This window comes from Podarcis pityusensis (assembly GCF_964106645.2).
Source record: "Podarcis pityusensis genome assembly, chromosome: 1".
NCBI classification, from domain to species: Eukaryota; Metazoa; Chordata; class Lepidosauria; order Squamata; family Lacertidae; genus Podarcis; species Podarcis pityusensis.
The window spans coordinates 134,386,920-134,406,532 of record NC_138028.1 but is presented as its reverse complement, the minus strand read 5'-3'; the positions used below and the strand labels follow the sequence as shown (position 1 = coordinate 134,406,532).

The following is a 19,613-nucleotide window of genomic DNA, read 5'->3' as shown; positions in this document are numbered from 1 at the left end:
GGTAACGCTCCGGTGGGAGGGTAAACGGCATTTCCATGCGCTGCTCTGGTTTTGGTGTTCCATTGCACCAGAAGTGGCTTAGTCATACTGGGCACATGACCCGGAAAAACTGTCTGCCGGCAAACGCCAGCTCACTTGGCCTGTAAAGCGAGATGAGAGCCGCAACCCCAGAGTCGTCTGTGACTGGGGTTACTGTCAGGGGTCCTTTATCTTTTTTTAAAGGTGCCACACAGGACTATTAACAAGCTCCCCCCCCATTCCCCCCCGACCCTGGGGCCCATTAGGGCAATCAGGGCGGAGCCTTACCAAGGGAAATGCCAAGCAGTTTTTAAAAATGTTCTCATTGAAACTTCAGTGCCATGCTCTGTCCTGTCTCAGACATCTTCCTAATAAGTGAAGCTCATAGAGATATTTCTGTTAATCTCTTGTTCTCTGCCCTATCAACAGCCCACTGTCATTGCCTTTAGCTTCATAAACTGCTGTGAGGATTGAACAATTAAGCGATACACACCTTGTTATTTATTTATCACTACTACTACTATTTAGGGACGCGGGTGGCGCTGTGGGTTAAACCACAGAGCCTAGGACTTGCCGATCAGAAGGTCGGCAGTTTGAATCCCCGCGACGGGGTGAGCTCCCGTTGTTCAGTCCCTGCTCCTGCCAACCTAGCAGTTCGAAAGCATGTCAAAGTGCAAGTAGATAAATAGGTACCACTCCGGCAGGAAGGTAAACGGCGTTTCTGTGTGCTGCTCTGGTTCGCCAGAAGTGGCTTAGTCATGCTGGCCACATGACCCGGAAGCTGTCTGCAGACAAACGCCGGCTCCCTCGGCCTATAGAGCGAGATGAGCGCGCAACCCCAGAGTCGGTCACGACTGGACCTAATGGTCAGGGGTCCCCTTTACCCTTTACTACTATTTAACAATAACCCAAGGCTATCTCTGGTATCTCATATGCAGCAATGAAGCCACATTGTCAAACACAACCTTGCACACACTACTTGTGAAACTTTTTCTTGTAACTTAAGAACTGAAACAAATCAATTTCCCTCCTACCAAAACTGTGGAAAACAATTTATTTGAACAAATTTTCAAAGTGAACATCTGTCAATAAATCACAGGAATAAAATAAAATGAAGTGGTAAAATGAATATTGGTGAAAAAACAATAAAAGGTGCAGTGTTAAAAACAATTTCCTGTTTTGAAAAGAAAGGACACTGAAATCATAGCAAGAGCACCATTGGAAACACTGGATGAAATCTGTCCAAACCAGTTCCTAACTTCAATGTCTCTTTCATGAGTTAATGTGTAAACATAGGAACAATGTAAAACCTCAGGCTTTGAGGCATGGCAGGGGTAGCACCGACATGGACTTCATGTTGGCTGGAGATGGCCCTCCAAAGCCAAAAGGCCCAAACTCATGGCATAGGCTTTTGGGTTTTGTTTAAACTGGAATATCACTTTTGCAAATCTCAGGGCTCACCCACAATTTCTTCTGCTTCTCCCATAATTTCTAGGTACAGCTCCAAGTGGTTCTCCTTTTGTCCTGCCGCTTCCCTGTGGAAACCTGCTGCTCACTGCTGAATCGGAACAAACATAAATCTTCAGAAAGCCCAATTCATGTTTGTTCTGATTCAGCAGTAAACTGGGGGTTTTCCCAGGGAAGGCAGTGGGACGAAAGAAAAACCTCTCAGACCCGTGCCTAGAAATCACAGGACAAGCAGCAATGTGAATAAGCCCGCAATATCATCATGTATGAACAACATCAGCTTCCTTCATCCCGCCCTCTAGTTTGGGTAGATACTCTTGGGTTGAATCCTTCTGTCAAAGTAACCTACTTTGAACTTGATTGTATGACTCAAGTTACAAATTTATCACTTTCCATAGTTGTCGTGGAAAGCAGTGACTATACCATGAAATGAACCTTATATTTCTGAAGACAATGTAATCTTTCAGAAGCTAAGTAGCCGAAACAGTAATTGTTACTCAACATGTTTCTTGACATAAAAATAAAAGAGCAGACAATTTTAACAAATTAGTTTGGAAATGAAATATAGGGGATCCTTTTATTTTGAGAAAGAGGACCCTAATATTCATGTGAAATGTGCTATCAACCTTAGAAATAAGGTTAGTGCATTTAAGGTTCTTTATGAACCCGGCTTACCTTCATCAAATATGGTACAAAAATAGTCATTTCAGTTACAGTTAAGAGAGATATCAAGTAGGGGAAAAATAAACCATCCTATGCTTTTCCCTGCAGGCTGGAAGAATTCATGGACAAAGAAGAAAACAGAGCTCAAAAGTAAGGACATGGGTGGGCTATGGCTTTGTATAAAAAACATGGATCCAGCTGGCTGCTAACATTTTATTTCTGAACACTTAGAATCTATATATTTTGCTCTTCCACTCCCACCTCCTCAGTCTACAGCTATTTTTCTGGAGACAGTTTGATAGAACACTCCCCTCAGCAGAGACTGGTAATCCGGCACTCTGAAAAGGTGCCTCTCTCCATAGGCCACATCGTACTCTGCCGCTTTCCCGGTGACCAGAACACGCACATTGGGCTCATTGGCTTGAGTGCCAACCACTAGTACATAGATTTCAAGTTCTGCCCGCCGAGCCTCTTGGACTGCCCTCTCAATGGCGCTGCTGGTGATGCCTTGAGAGTTGCCATCAGAGAAAATCAGAACTCTCTTCTTAGCTCCAGCACGGGCGGACTGCCGGTAGAGACCAGTGACAAAGCGGAGGGCTGCGTTCACGTCCGTGGCGTCATTCATGAATTCCATGCTGTCAATAGCATCAGCAACCACCGTGTAGTTCTGCTCAAACCGCACCTCCGCTTTCTGCTGGCCTTTGCCGCTGTACTGGACGACAGAAATGCGCACGGCATCCTCCGAAGGCTTGGCTGCTGTCAGGAATCGTTCTGCAAGGCGCTTCACAAATGTCTTGGTGGTGTTGAAGTTGCGGCTCCCAACACTGGTGGAGCTATCCACAAGGAGTGTGATATCAGCTGGGCCAGCAAAAGAGACTGGAAAGAGAGGAGATAGGGGCTAACGACACTGCTGTAAATCTTTCAGATTTGGGTATGTGTGCTGTGGTCAATACCAGCATAAAAAGGCAGGGCATGAGGATTGCACTGCTGGTATACAAGGCATAGAGGTGTTAACCTCAGAACTAAGTTTTCTGGAAACTAAGTAGTACACTTTCGGATGCAAAAGGAAACTGGACATCCCAAGAGGTACTGGTTGATTCTGAGCCAGACTCCTTTTGTGCCCCCTTTCTAGGCATAGCTCGGGGCTTTCCAGGCCTGTGTCCAAGTAGGGTTCTTTTTGTCCTGGCATTTCCCTTCCCCTGGGAAAACCCACATTTTACAGCTGCATCAGAGCAAGCAGCAATCGGGTTTGCTCCATTTCAGCGGGAAATGCAGGTTTCTGGTGGCCCTGGTGTGCAATGGCACAGAATAGTTGAAACACAGAGCTTGTTTCAAATTATGGTGCTCCTCAGGTGAATGGTCAGTGTCCAGAGGAAATGGAGTAAGCTAAATAGCAGTCGCTAAGGCAACTTCAAGATTATGTGGAGCACAGAAATTCTCAACTCATAAACACAACTTTGTAAAAAGAGTACTCACTTGGGCAGGTGTAGTCCGGGCATTTCTTTTCTATAAAACAAATGAAACAACGTCACACTAAACCCTTCTCTTCATTTACAATCAATGTTCAACACCAAAAGTCCACTCCCCCTGCTTGGTGGGCACCGTTGCAGGCTGGCACTCCCCACGCCCTCCATAATCTGGGGAGAAAGGCCCCTTGGGGCTGCTTCCTGGGAAGGAAAGGAGGTCCTGGGCCAAGCTTGCTGCCAGGAAGCAGATCTTGCCTGCTCACTCAACTGGCCAATCAAAAGGGTGCAAGGGGGTGGGCCATTCCTCGGGGGGGTGTCAGTCCACTTCCTGGGCATATAAGGAAGGCCTGCGGCTTCTCTTGGCAGCCACTTTGCTGGATTTCCCACGCCCTCCCTATTTGGCTGACATGTGCTGCACTGATTGACCTTGCAATGGCTTTGTCGGTAGCCGTATTTGGGACCAGGTTGGAATTTTCCCACTTGGCAAAGGGGCTCCAGCCCTCTGGCTTTGGCCACCCTCACAGCAGTCATCACAGGTATGCTGGTCCCACCCATGGCTGTTTTCCTTCTGCATTCACCTTACAAATGACCTTGGTAGAGATGGCAGATATGGATTCTACAGGGCCACTTCATCTCTTCAAATTGTGTGGGTCACTGAAGTAGTAACTAGCAGAATGTACTGTGAAATAAACTCTGGCATCTAAGACAAACTTAGGCTTATGTGGTCAGTTTTCCACTCATCAGCTGTTTTGTGGCATTCATTGTGTTGAGAAGTTGGATCAACACAATCCCAGCTCATAATCCCAGCTCATAATTAGGCTCTCAGCAACCAAATATGTGTCACCTACCTTTGCAGATCTGAGAGGTAACATTCTGCAGGAAATTGTCATCCAGCAGCAAAGCAAAGTTTTCTTGATAAACAGAGATGCCCCCACAGGAAATAGTTGATAATTGCTCAGTGTTTGCTGGTTTGTTGGAAATATCACCGATACCCAGGGGAACCACCTAGAAGTTGACAGGTATGTGTAAGGCTTATACTCAACGGTTCCACATTAGCTAGTCCTCAGGTGCCCCAAGTGGGGATCAAGGGGGATAAAATGAAATAACAAGAATAATATAGGGAATATATTGGTCAGGGGGAAGACAGAATTCTTCTTTACTGGATAATCCAGTGTTAATCGAGACACAGTTATCTTTCATTAACATTGGGGCAAGTAAAGGGAAACTATCCTGTTGCTGAAGAACAGAGATCATGCTGCCAAGTTTTCTTTTGATATTTCCCAGCCCTGCTTGCCTTGGTAAATATCACACCAAACCCATTCATAAGCTTATTTAGGATCCTTCCAAGTCTGCTTTGTTAGAACTTTCTTATACTTCCCACTGGTCTTCTAAAGCGCTAAGAATTACCAATGAGTATCAACATTCACTGAATTTCTGACATTCACATTAGCCCTTGAATTGTGATCACTGCAGGAACTCTTCAGTAAAAGACATAAATTTCAGTCTGGAGCTGCCCTTCGCTACACAGCCGTCTCAGGGCTCCTTCACACTCCCCTTGTCCCATGCCTAGAAAGCAGGGCTCTGAAGGGTTTCCTGCTTGTCCTGTGTTTTCTAGGCATGGGTCTCACCAGTTTTCCATTTCTCCAGGGAAACCAGCTCTTTACCACTGAATTGGAGCAAACTTCAATTTGCCAAAAACTTGATAAAGAGCAGGTTTTCCTGGGCGAAAGTGACAGGATGAGTGGAATTGTGAAGAAGCCATTAGGCAGCTTGCGCTCCACTGCCCGCACAAGTGCTGGTTTCCTCCTGGCTTAACCAAAGTCACTGACCCAAACTTTTCTCAATAGGAAGACACACCTTCACCCAAGAAGGCTTTCCTATCCCTCCTCCTGCCCTCCATATAATATTGATTTCACCTGGGTCTTGCTTTCACAGAGAACGTTGAGTGGTGTTTGGTCCCGAAGTACATCAGACCGTCCGTCTGTGATGACTATGACCACTCTTTTCTCAGAGGGAAAGCGCCGCAGCAAGTTATCCTTGGTGAACTGAAGGGCCTCCCCAGTATATGTGCCACCAGCAATCCAGTGCAGGTTCTTCACAGCTCTGCAAAGCAAGCAGCGTTGAGTTTCAGTGCCAGCTCCTCTTCTGACAGAGAAATCTAGACCTGTCTCCCAGCTCTTTCCTTTTTCTTGGTTTGCCTCCCCTGTTAAGCCTGGTTCACTTGCTTTTCCTTCCAGATAATCTAAAGCACTTGCCATGAACAAACCTAAAATTTTTGTGTGGTAGCAATGTGAGAAAGTGATGTAATCTTACTAATTTGCATAGGAAGTACAAAATTATATTCTGAGGAAGTTCTCATGTACTCTCAATTGGCAATGTATCAGTCAATCAATGTACCCCAAAACAAGGTAATCAATTGATTTATTGGTTTGGTGTTGTTGTTGTTTAGTTGTTTAGTCGTGTCCGACTCTTTGTGACCCCATGGACCAGAGCACACCAGGCACTCCTGTCTTCCACTGCACTTTGGTCAAACTCATGTTTGTAGCTTCGAGAACACTGTCCAACCATCTTGTCCTCTGTCGTCCTCTTCTCCTTGTGCCCTCAACCTTTCCCAACATCAGGGTCTTTTCCAGGGAGTCTTCTCTTCTCATGAGGTGGCCAAAGTATTGGAGCCTCAGCTTCAGGATCTGTCCTTCCAGCGAGCAGCATTATTGGTTAGTTATCTTCAAAGCATTCATGGCAGAGCAGAGCTTTCCAAACTTTTTATGTTGGTGACACACTTTTTAGACATGCATCATATTACAACACAGTAATTCAGTTTTCCTAGCGAACCGGAGGCTAAACCACCCCCTTTCCTGTCCTGGGAGGAGAGCGGGGAGTGTTTCCGTGACACACCTACACACTGCAGCAGACACACTAATGTGTTGCAAAGCAAAGTTTGGAAAGCTCTGTGGTAGAGAGTTAATTTGAACAGCATGTCTGTAGATTAGAAATCGGAGGAGGTGGGGAGTACTTTTTAAATTCTCAATTTTTGCAGCAAAACTCCATTCAGTTAGTGATTTCTTGGCACCTCTCAAATGGAGGCAAAATCAACATATTACTATGGCAGCATAGAGGTGGCTGGAGTGTTCCTATCCAGTGCTGCAAGACGATAATAAATAGTAAGCAAAATCCTAATAATACAGAGATTTATGTGTGCTTTGTATAACAAAGACACCTGACTCGACAGGGAAATTCAAGGTAAAGAGGGATGGGAGGTGTTGGATGGGTTGAAGGCAGGTGATCTCTTCGCGAAAACACCCAGATCAGCCTTAAGATTCTTAGAAGAACCTTCCAATCTGATAATTTCCCAGAAGAAGGAAGCATCTTTGTCCCAATGCATTAAGCATAAAGTGGCAAATCTGTTTACCCATCATTTTGCTAATGTGCCCTAGAATTCCACTTGGCATATCTGTGGCAGAAGACATGTTGGTCTGTCTCTTATCATGTAATGATCAAGATGATCTACTACAATGGTCATTTCCCCTCAGTTTTAGAGTCACTGATACATTGCTCCCAAATACAGTCCTTTAGTGTTTCTTCCTATCCGAGTGCAAGGCAGACATTTACTTGACAAAGTAACTTGAGTGCAATTTAGTTACGTCTTTAGGATGAGAGCTAAACCTGGCCATGCCTTGGTGACCTCAGGGTCTGTAGTGCCACAATTATTGGTTGTGCACTGAGACCCAGGGTAGTGGCTCATATTGAGTGTGCTTAGGGCTAAGCATTCCTGCAATAAGGTATTCAGATACCTGAAAAACATCCCACAAAAGTGCCACATATAAAACTGAGCACAATAACTCCTCTCTAACTCCCAATTATCTGATCTAAACTTACTCCTTAAAGGCTCCAATGTTATCAATGTTGCTATCTCCCAGGGCCACCAGTTCCTGGGTGTTGTCATGGCTGTACTGTACGACACCAACGTTGGTCTCCCCTGGTTTAAACTGTTAAGAGAAAAGTTAAACACCAAATGATGTTTTTCAGTCCATGTATTATCATAAACAAAGACACCAAGAACAGTTTATAACATCTAGGAGCTGTAACGGCAGCATCCTGTTCTCTGGGTAAGGTTCTGGAGGTAGTTGATTTTGACAATGCTAGGAAACCTGAAAGTATCTCAGTTGTTTTATGATAACATGCATTAAACATATATTGCTGGGGGGGTATATGTGATTGTTTGCAAGTCTTACCGTCACTTTTTCATCCTTGATAAGCCTGTCAATGACCTTGACAATGAAATCCTTTGCAATCTGGAAGTTCTGCAGGCCAATGCTCTCTGAACTGTCCAGCACAAACAGAACATCGCCAGGAAGACACTTGCATTCTGTAACAGAGCACAGAACCACACAATAGAAACATTCGTGGAAGTATGAAGGCTTTCTTTCAGATGCTGAACAACCCAAGGGAACCAGCTACAACAGCAGTAATAATAAAAGCTATACTTCTTGCCAAATGCTAAGTTTAGCTTAGAATCCAAACTATGGTTTGCACTGCTAACATTACAGGCAAATCATTGTTTAGAGATTATTATTATTTTCCTTGCTCAACACTCCAGTGTCTGGATAAATCTGAAGGCAGAGCAGCAGCTGTAACTATGATTTGACCAGTCATGCCAAATCATAGTTAGTATAACCACAGTTTGCAGATCTACCTCAAATATTGGTTTTTGTTTCTGATTTGCCAGTTGCAAACCACTGTTAGTTAATTTAGATATTAAACTGCACTGTAAGCTTCTTTAACCATGATTTGTGTGATGACATAATTTAGAGTATGTTTACATGGTGTTTTTTTTACACAGAATCCCTATTACAATGTGAGGGAACATGTAAACTCACACTAAATCAGAGCTTCATCTTCATCCTCTCAGAATGTCATATTTTGTTATAAAATACATTTAAGTAAATGCCCTTAGGACTGCAACTCAAGTCTGATGAAGTAGCAGTTTGAAAGGAAAATAATAATTGCCCTAATTCCTTTATACACCCAGATGTAATTCAAGAGAACTTATTTAACTTTCAGTGGTTCTGTTTGGGCCACCTGAACAGATATAAGTGCATCATAGGAACATCCTTGCAAAGGCTAAGGCAACGAAAGAAAGGATGATTCTGAGTTATTTACTCACTTATTGAAAGGGCTGCACATGCATCTCTGGGACACCAGCAAGGTTGTGTAGATGATGTGGGCATTTTTTTATGTGATGGCCAATGTTATGGAAGCACAATAACTTAAGACTGTAGCAGTAAACAGCTATAGCAGAAGGCCATAAAATGGAGACAGTGACAAGGGGTCTTAGAGGAGCAGCAGCAACAGCATTTGAAGAGTAAGCTTCCTCCATCTGAATCTTGTGACAATTTTTTAAATGAAAATGCAGTAATGTTGTTAAAGAAACTGCAAAAATGACACTCACCGCAGCAAGCTAGGAGAGAGGAAGAAAACAAAGAAATATGGTGAGAATCAACTTCAAATTCACTGTCACTCTAAAGAGCACTGAAATTAAATATCAATATGAGGATGTTGAAAACTTTCTCCCTGATATTAGGTAAACTTTAAGATGATTTTCATATCCCAGATGTTTTCTTTTTCAAATCCAGCATATGCTACTTAGCAAAAAGTAAAGAGGGAAGTATAATAAAAATGCTGAAGGACATTTCAGTGGGAACACATATTTTGGGATTGTTTGACATCCCTGACTGCAATTAATAATGAAATCACATTTAGTGTTTAATCAACTCTGGAAAATAACCACAGAGTTTGTTAAGCAGCAAATGTAATTTGATGTAAACAACAAATGTAACAAGGATGAAGATAAGGTATACAGGAAATCCTAATTCCCAGTGCAACAGAGTTGCTCAACTAGTTAAAACTGGGACTGCAGACAGCATGCACGGGGGAGGCCTTTCCCAAACATTGTAAATAATCTCTCTTATCATTTCTTTGTGGTTTGTGGAATGTAGGAAATAATTTGCTTGGTTGATATTCAATAGCAGATGCAGACGTTTAATACTTTCAAAATATAAATAAAGGATGAAAACAAATTAAGAGCCTTAGCCTGTGAACTTCTTTGCCAAAACAGGCAGAATCAGGTTTCAATTTCCCTTTCTCTTGGGTTCACACCAGAAATACAGTACTTAATGGAGGAGAAGTCCCCTCCAAGCTTGAGTCACGCTAGCCACTTAAAAAAATTGAATTAGAGGAAGATAGGATACAAGGCTTGTTACTGGTCCAAAAAACCAATAGACTGGCCCTTGGGACCTGATTGGGGGGTGGGATTGATAATGGGCCCTTGCTGCATGATAGATCCAACTGTTTTTCAGATGGCTCTGGGCATTGACTTCTGTTGACTAGAGCCAAGCTGGCTCCCTGGTTCTGTAACATTGAGCCTGAATCCATTTAGAAACATGACGACTTGGATAACAGAATCAATGTGATGGTGTGAACCTTGGTTAAAGCCAACAACCTATTGTTTCTTGTTCTGACTTGGCCACTGGTAATGATACAGCTGCTAATTCTGCAACAGTAGGAGTCAGAATACTTACAGCACATTTTCATGATGATATCCAAAATTTCACATTCCTGGAAACAAACGAAGAAACATTGGTGTCATCCAGGTCTTGGAAATTAAGAATCATTCTGCATCCCCCTTTAGCTGGGTCCTTCATTGCAGTTATAGCCCAAGAAAATAGCCCTGTCACATTTAGCAATCAATTCACCAGGCAGCATGTGAAGCATTAGATGTTTTTATGAGAGGGCAGGCTGCCTTTGTGGAGCATTATCTAATAAGCAGGAAGCAAAGAAGGAAGTTTCCATTGCTAGAAACAACACTGTCACTTTAGTCTTGATTTCAGGCTAAAGTAATGAATTCTAGTTAATATTGTGAATGGGTGCTTATTCCTTGCTTACTTGAAAAGATGGTCATTTGATCTGCCATTCTGAAGTTGTCCCCTCTTAGCTGACTACAGTACTGTACAGACAATGAGCTTAAAACAAAGTTAGTTTATGGGTTGTGGGAGCCTCCCCAATGCAGGTATAAATCTCAGAACTGGCATAAGGAACAAGGAGGGGGCAAAGGCTATATCTGGGGTGCCTACCAGAAAGAAAATGCAAGGCTGTAAGGAAGGTCCAGAACAAGTCACTTCTGTTTTCTTCACTTTAAAGTCAGATTGTCAAAAGGAAAGACAGATAGCTAGAAATACTACTGAAAGCTAAGAAGGGAAAGTCACTGACTCAGGGACTGAGCTTTGTTAGGACAAGCCAGAGTGCATCTCTACTCTGTTTTGCTTTGCTGAACACTTCCCTCCATAATCACCCAACCCTTCACTAAGAGAAGGACCCAAGTGTCATGTAAGGCCGGCTTTACTCACATCTGGTCCTGGAGGGCCTCTGGGTCCTGCAGGTCCCTGGAAAACAACACATTGTACAAGTGCCAAGAGAATACTTAGTTGCATCAGACAAATTCCAGAGAGAAAGCTATGTCAGACAGTTGTTACAAAAATGGCAGAGTCCTGTGGTGCCTTAGAGAGTGATGAGATGAGCTCTAATCCCAGAACAAATGGGCTAGGGTACAAGTTGCTTCCGCAGGGATCCCCCCACACAGACAAAGAAATAAACTGGCAGCACCCCTCAAAAACAGGAAACCCTCCTAACCAAATACCTCTCACCAAAAATTAAAACCAAGGGACCTCCACTGTGGTTCTTTTAATTACTCATAATCCAAATTATACACCTCCCCACTTGTACTCATAGTCATCTGGCTATGAGGATTAGAATATCTGCCAATGAAAATGCCTTTGAATGTTGTGGTTGATATTTCTTCTTCTTGAGAGTTGTGAAGATATTCTTGTTGCTATCCTCGTAAGAGCACCGGGCATTGGCTCAGGTGCAATTTGTTACCTGAGGCATTTTGATAAAAGACTACTAGCTAGTCAGTTATTGTATTACTCTATCATAATATATCCCAGGTAGCTCCCCAAAGGCCCATTCCTTCATAATCCATAGTTAGTGGGAACTTTATTACTCACTGGAGGCCCTTCTGGTCCTCTGTAACCTTTGGCTCCTTTCATGCCTCGGGTCCCAGTTGCATTGCTCTGGAAGAAAAAGACACCCGTTTCCTAAGGGGACGCTTACACTCTTTTCTGTGTTAAAGAAGACATTCAAGTTAGAGAAGGACTTCTGGGCTGCCTTTGCTCAACTTTCTTACTATGACAACTGAGCAATCAAACTGGTCGATTAGCATATGTGAGATCACTTCCTATCTAAGGAGTGGGTTGCATGTCACTTTCCCCCCAGGTATGGAAGGTGCAAGAGCCACAACACGGCACTCTCAGGAGAACCTGCAACATGTGAACAGATGAGAAACATATAAATCTTACCTGTGCTCAGCACACAAACCTGAATGCAGATGACATCTATATATTTATAGTAATTCACACATATTTTGAAAAGATAAATCACTCCATCGTCACCCATAGCTTTGATAAAAAGCCTGAAAATTGGTCCTGTAATGTTTTTATCACTTCCTTTGGAACTCTAGTCCATACCTTGTGGCAGTGAGTTCCATAAGTTATTTATTCACTGTATGAAATGATGCTGCCTTTTATGCACAGGCAACAACTGATTTAGGCATGTCTGCATGACATGCAATCACGATCCTGTGCACGGCACAGAAGTTAGCCCCAAAATGTCATAAAGACAACATGGACAAGGGAGGAATGGGGCAGGGGTGGAACAGGGCAGAGCAGGCTTACATGTGCTCCACCGACTCATGCAGAATCAACCCCCATGCAAAACGAAGATTAATTGAGTGATCCTGAGTTCTAATGTTATGAAAGTGGGAGAAGAATCTCCTTTATCCACTCACTCTCTACTGCTCATAAGTTTATAAACTTCTATCATTTCCTCCGTCATATTTTTTTCTAAATTCAAAACCCCCAAACAAGTGCTCTAATCTTTGGTAGTTAAATTCACTGTACCTGCCCATCACACACCATCTCTGTCATGAGCCTGTGTGTCTGCTGAGATAATCATCTGAGGCCTTGCTCCTAATGAATATTCGGATATTCAAGCCTTCAAATGTTAGGCCTTTTCTGTGTTGGCCCTTCAACTGGCCTTTCCCAGGAACATTTGCCTGGTACCACCATGGCTATCTTTGCAGCACTAGACTAAGATTGTCCTGTTCACTCAAGCCTTTGATAGCAAATAATGTATATTTGAGTATTATTTCAACTGGTGTTTATTATCTTTCTTCTATCTTGGGTTTTAGGTTGTTTGATTTTAAGCTGGTTTTACTGTGCATTTTTATATTGTTTAGAATGAATTGTACACTATATTGATATAAATTCTTAAACAAATAAATAACAATTAATGACTATCAGAAATGTAAACTGAAAACCTAAATGCATTTAGGTGGAAGGAATCCCCATTTGTTTCCACAGCACATACTTGAATCAAGAATGTTTCATCCATAGGTATTTGCATATTTCTAATTCTAGCTGTTGTCTCAGATGGCAAACTCAGCTAAAGTTGGCCAAAGTGTGTGTTCACTTTTCTGTGCCATCACTTATTTCAATTAGTTTTTTTCAAAGACTTGGTCAATAGGAGTTATTTTGTCGAGTCTAAAAGGGAACTGAAATTTGGTCTCCACATTTTCTTCTCCTGTTCTGCCTGTCTTCCATGACCAAGGCAACTCAATTCTTTCCAAATACACACTCTCACTTCCCTATCTGTCCAGACAAGTTTTCTATTACTCCCTCCACATATTTTTGAATAGTATAATGGATGGGTGTTAAAGTATTGAATAATATTGCTGAGTACTTTATCATATATTTCAAATAAAGATGTATGGTGGGAAATAAAACTCATGGATTATATTGCATAAGGGAATAATCTATCCGGTTCTTTTACTTACTTCCAGCCCTGGGTCTCCGATCTCTCCTTCATCGCCTTTGGGACCAGGATAGCCTTTGGTACCCTGGAAAGGGAAGATATAAGGCCATTGGGCAGAAGTATACAAACCACGTGGCACTCAGCTCCTGCAGTTAACCATGGAAAGAGGCATTGTCCATAGACACAGTGCTCTCTGCTTCTTGTCAACATGCTTGATTGCAGGCAAGAGATCACCAGAAGGCGTTCAGATACATTCCATCTGCTGGACTTAGACCTTTTCTTACGAAGCAACATTCAGAGCAATCATCTGCCTCCACTGCACTGCAAGGCAATTCTGGGTAGAACGTGACTGTGGGCAAAACCTCTCATATGCTTATTAGAAACATTAGGCAAACAATTATTAGTGTACTGTTTACAATTTGCAATAAGATGCTTAGCCAAGGAAAGGCTTTTCAGTACAAAGGGCAAGCTCTCTCAAATTTGCTTTGGATTAAATTGGGAACAGCAGAATTTCTTGTGGTGAAAATATGAACACAATTCATATTATCCTTCTGAACCAATCCAAGGGCTCAGAAGAATGCCTGCTCATCCCTGCCATCCGCCCCCCAGATATATCATCCCTTTTCTGACAAGTGATGGTGGAAGCAACAAGGATGGATGTAAAGGAATAGATTTTCCCCTTCCTCTCTTCTATATTGATTAGCAGAGCATTGGGGCACAAAGCGCCAGGGACCATGGGATATGTAGTCCTCCTGAGAGCAACAGTTCCCACTTGTGGGAAGGGAAGAGGGCACTGTGTTGGGTATGGACTGCTGGCAGTGGCAGAAAGGGCTGGTAGTGACATAGGATGGAAGCCAGCAATATTTTGATCTGAGTCAGAGAAGAAATTTATGAAAAGTTCTTGAAGCCTAAACTTGGAGACGTTTGCTTGCATCCTGCTTTCCAGTTAAGTTGCTTTCACCAATAGACTAGTACAATAATTCACAATCACACTTTTTTCTCCAAATAATGGTGTTAGCTGAAAATCTCCCAAAGATCTTGTTTATCTTTTCAAAAAACTACAAGTATCAGCTCTAAAGCTGTTCCACGTTACTGTTCTGTGATTAACAAATATACCAGCATATGATTTCAATGCTTGATACTTTCCAGCTGTGTGCGCAGGGGCTGGGGAGGAGATATGGCATGCCTGAGTACCAAGAGTAAAGAAAGGAGAGACTGAGACTTACATTAGCCCCAGGATCACCTCTGTTGCCAGGATATCCCTTAGGAAAAGAAGGAAAATAGGAAGTTAAATAAAAAAAGAATGCAAGTGGAAATTAGCTTTGTCTGAATTCTTTTTTAAACTCTGGCCTTCTGGAGTGAAACTCACCGGGAAACCGGGGAAACCATCGGTGCCATTTCCTGCTCGGCCATCTTCTCCCTAAGAGGAAGTTCCAAAACCAAGAGGAGATGTCAAAGTTTAGTTTATGAACCTTGTATGTCCTTAGTCTATTAAGCTGGCAGGCTCCCTGGGATCGACTCATTGTTAGCCACCAGAGAACTTTATGTTACAGGCAGTGCTTTCCCCCCCCTAGAAAAAAGGGTGACGGTTCCCACCTGAAGGCCATTGTGGGCATGGATAGAAAGAGCGGGATGAAGGGAGGGTGGCTGGCAAGAGAAACAGAGGCTGGGGGGGGGGGACCCAAGAGGAAAGAGGTGGGGCTGACGGTTGTTCTGGAGCCCCTGACTGGCGACTGGACACAGCAGCCCTGGTTTCTTGCAGGTTCACGAGTGAGGCAGCAATGAGAACGGGGCTGGGGAAGCCCAGCTTCCCTTTTTCTCCTCAGCAGTGCTGCATCTGGCAGGTGGGCGAGGGAGCGAAAGGGACATGGAGGGAGCCTGAGGGGGAAGTAAGCGAAGCACAGCAGCCGCTCTCAGATGGGGATGGATTTCTCCTCCCCTCCCCCCATTTTCTCCTCAGACACTCCAGTGAGTACCTGGTTTGCTCTGTTCCCCTCCCCCCCGCCACCATTTGCTTCTCAGGTCTAGCGAAGTTGCTTCCCAAGGAGCTGGGAGGAAGAGGACTGCGCAGAGTCCTCCTGGTCCACCTCGGTGAGACCTCTCACGTTTTGCACGCTTCCTTTAGCACACTCACCCTTTCACCCATCAAGCCAGTTTCTCCAGGTAATCCAGGTGGGCCAGGCAGTCCTTTAGGACCCTATAAAGCACATAGGGGAACGCATCAAAGTCATTGCCATACGGACAGCACTTGTTGAGACGCAAACATCATCCTCTGGTGCCTTAAATACTAAATAAATACATAGTTTGCCTTTAACGTTCTATAGGACTCTATGGGCTTTCCAGATGGGGCTGTCTTTGCAAATGGGTTGCTAAGATACTGCAAATGGCAACATTTTTTTTATTTTACTGATCAAATTTCCATTGAAAAGGATGTTTACAAAGGGCAGTTTGAAAGCCCTTCAAAGTGGTTCACTCTGAAGTCCTAACTATTGGGGCTGGGAGGGGGTTGGCCACGGTTGTAAGTGGGGGTTGCCCAGAGGAGCAAGCAGGGGCAGAAGCCGCACTAGATTCCATGTCTTCTAAGTAGCCTTTGATGTATAACTCTGTATGTCATGAAAACACATGATGCTCTATGACTTCTGCAGCATAGCATTCTGCAACATTGCTGTCTATGAAGTGTATGGCCTTTTAAGCTCTTGAGGCAAGGAACAGTTCCCCTAATCATGGACATTAGAATATACTAACCTCCGGTCCAGAAGGGCCTTCATCTCCTCTGTACCCTTTAGGACCAGCTGGGCCTGCTTCACCCTAGAAAAATGGGAAGACATCTCAATGGCTTCACCCTTCAAAATAAGTGGTCAGCATAAAGTTGTGCAAAGAGCAAAAGCCTCAGCTCCAAACTCCCTCAATGACCTCCTGGTGAATCCCTTTGGCATATCGGCTATATGATTTCATGATGGATTGGCAGAACTGAAATGTGAATGACTTGACATACATCATGGGCCAATCTGGATCTAGCAGTTCCGAGTTGCACTCAGATGCAATATAAGAGAGCAAGTCCAATTGGACACACTTCTCAGTAGCCATGCATAGGATTGGGCTACTGATGCTTTATTCACAGGCTGACCTGTGTAACCTGAGTGCATTTGTTTGTTTGTTTACTCACTCACTCACTTTATATTCCACCTTCCTCCCAAAGGAGCCCAGGGCAGTAATGCTGAACCATTTTCTAAATCAACGTGCACAAGAATAACTAATATGAAGCAACTGGAAAATGTCACACAGTCCGATTTGTTTGTGTCATAGAATGGGGTTAGAAGGCATGGACAGCATGAGACAACATTTCCTGGCAGAAGGTGTAAGAATTTGACTTTTCTCTCCCCCTCGAAAAGAACAGCCAAAGCTGTCATAGGAACTAAATGAAAGGCAACATCTGTCTTGGGGAGGGGAAAATGAGCGCAGGGTACATATTGTTAACAAATGTGCCCTGGAAGAGAATAAGGACCATTTTTTATTTGGAGGTGGGTGCTGGAATTAAGCAGTGTCAACATCCCTGTGCTGTAAACTGAAGAACCAGAAATTCACTGTAACTGAACAAAAGCAAAGCGCTAGTAGGATCATGGAATTGTAGGGCTGGAAGACCTCAAAGGTTATCCCTTCCAGCCTCCATTCTGGTTTTGCCAGGAAAGAGGAGGGAACAAGACAGAATCAGTTGGTCTATTCCCCAACCTCTGCATTTCCCCAAAACTTGTAGCCAGTCCTCCTTCTTTCCTAAAAGGCAGGCTTCAGATTTTTATGATGTTCACATCAGTTCAAATGATGATTTATTTGTCCTTTTAGTCACAAATTCAAGTGCCTACATCACCTTGTCCATGTATGTATCTTAAACATCTTAAAATGTATGTATCTTACTATGGTCAGATCAAATAATTGTGGTGTAACATCCCTTGGGTAGCTGTGCAGCTGCCCTCCCCCATTTTGAAGAATACATCAACACCAACTTCTGAGCTGCTTTCTGCGCTGCACAGTGCAGGCAGACAGCTCCTGCACCAACCAGTGTGAGCCAATGGATTTGGGGAAGGCTCTCATCTCCAGGGTGGGGCTTATGCCAGCTTTTCTTCTAGAAGCTTTTCTTCTAGCAGGCTGTTTTTAATTATTCCTTCTGACAGAGAACACCTGCATTTAATTTCAACTACGCTCAATACTATTGCTAGAAAAACTGATACTTCACAGCAGACTGGATGGGATGCATTTTGGCAAACAGACCAGAGCAAAGAATCCTTTCTTGCAAAACAGGACAAGAATTTCTGGAACCCGAGGAAGGATATGCTACCCCCGGGGGTACACTTGGGCAACTAGGAAGGGTAAAAAAATGAAAATGTAATAAAACATCATTAAGACCAAGCTGGTTGTGTCATTAATAGTATCTGCACAACCTTATACTATGAGTTTCAAGATATTCAGGATGCAGCCAAGGTTTTCTCATTCACAAAGGGATCTTCCACACTTCTGCTTCTCCTGTGCCTAGAAATCACACATCTGAGTGGTTTTCCACAAGAGCCACACTTTCTAGGCACGGGTCCAAGTAGTTTTCCCTTTGCCCCACTCCTTTTCCAAGGGAAAACCCGCTCTTTAGCAACAGATTGGAAGAAATGGCAATCCGGGGAAAACCAGAATTGTCGTTTGTGCCGATTGAGTGCTAAAGAGCCCAAAGTGAAAGGACCAAGTCTTATTTCAAGGACTGGGCAACTGTGGCCCTCCCTTTGTTCACCTCCAGCAACTTCTGGAGAGCCACAAGTTCCCCATCCCCTGCCTGATTTGTCTTGACGCTTGACACTTATTGGTCTATTTTTATTAATTTTAGCACTGTTACTTCATTACATTGTTCCCTGCCAAAAATTCATTTTGTTGAAATTTTCTCAACCAACACATGGCAATTTCCAGCTTTCACTGTGGGTCAGAGGTAACATGCAGACCAGACAAGGGGTATGGAAAAGAGTCTAAGAGCTATCACTAGCTGCTGTAGACCTGGCTGGGTTCCTGAGCTGATCTCTTGTTCCCTCGCATGCAGTAAATTGCCTTTTGCCTCTGCCCATACAACAGATACGGACTATCAAGTGTGTGAACAGTGGCTTACTGGCTCTCCAGGTGGTCCAAAAGGTCCTTCTCGTCCTTGGTCACCCTGTTGTCCTGGTTCACCCTAAAAACAAGAAGAAATTGAAAAGACATCAACAAAAATACTTTGCAGAATGGAAGAGCAAGCAAACATGACAATTACAGGAATAAGGTGGTCTTCTCCATATCTAATTGTGCTGGATTTCCCCTGTAATCAGCAGAGATGAGACCAACCCATATCAAGCAGGAAATCTCTAGAGCAGCGATGACTAACCTGGTTAGCCCACAGTGACCACAGTGAATGACAGCCATCTAAGAAGGTGGGACTGAAGTCTAATTTTTTAAAAAGGACACATGTGAGTCACAAAAACCCTTTGGCATCACAGCAGGGGACATGCAGGAGTGCTCAGTAAAATACCTTTTTAATGCTAAAACCCTATTCAACAAAATGGACACATTTGGAGGGGGTGTTGTAGGATGACAAACATAAACTCTTGGCATCATAGTGCTGGACACATAGAGCAGTAACACTTTTTTAAAAAATGACAGGTTTCCCCCCTCTTTTTGGGGGGTGTTGTGCTCCAGAGGAGTTTGTGACATGTGGATCAGCAACAGATAGAATGGTTTTGTTCACAGCACATCAGCCATTTGAGTTTTGACATGAATATGGGATCGTCATTACCATAATCCAAGAGAACGGTTTCCAGAAGACCTGAGAACTCATGATTTAAACATGATTCCTGAGAAGTAAGTCCAGTAGTTTCAAATGGGCCAAAAGAAACATGAGGATAAGTCATGTATACTTGCCCATGTAAGTATTCCACGTGAGCCATATGAGTGACTGTACTTGAGCTGGTCTGTTTGAACGCTGACTCAGCACAGCAGCAACTGAGCAGGCGTGCAAATGGGGGCTCATCCACACTTCCACTGCTTCCCCCGGGAAAACCCTCTGTTTGCTGC

General features: G+C 43.5%; 1 protein-coding gene across 1 annotated transcript in view; it reads right to left on the bottom strand.

The window, feature by feature from the left end:
• Positions 1-1,055: 1,055 nt before the first annotated feature.
• COL6A1 (collagen type VI alpha 1 chain) overlaps positions 1,056-19,613 on the bottom strand; it is a 47,907-nt gene continuing 29,349 nt past the window's right edge. Inside the window, exons 20-35 of the mRNA XM_081019823.1 lie at positions 18,676-18,738; positions 16,284-16,346; positions 15,673-15,735; positions 14,908-14,958; positions 14,765-14,800; positions 13,561-13,623; positions 11,675-11,740; positions 11,018-11,053; positions 10,193-10,229; positions 9,064-9,072; positions 7,847-7,980; positions 7,491-7,600; positions 5,531-5,717; positions 4,463-4,619; positions 3,625-3,654; positions 1,056-3,024 (exon numbers count right to left, since the gene is read on the bottom strand). Coding sequence (XP_080875949.1) covers positions 2,414-3,024; positions 3,625-3,654; positions 4,463-4,619; positions 5,531-5,717; positions 7,491-7,600; positions 7,847-7,980; positions 9,064-9,072; positions 10,193-10,229; positions 11,018-11,053; positions 11,675-11,740; positions 13,561-13,623; positions 14,765-14,800; positions 14,908-14,958; positions 15,673-15,735; positions 16,284-16,346; positions 18,676-18,738 — 1,716 coding nt within the window. The 3' untranslated portion in view covers positions 1,056-2,413. The remainder of the gene's footprint in view (positions 3,025-3,624; positions 3,655-4,462; positions 4,620-5,530; positions 5,718-7,490; positions 7,601-7,846; positions 7,981-9,063; positions 9,073-10,192; positions 10,230-11,017; positions 11,054-11,674; positions 11,741-13,560; positions 13,624-14,764; positions 14,801-14,907; positions 14,959-15,672; positions 15,736-16,283; positions 16,347-18,675; positions 18,739-19,613) is intronic.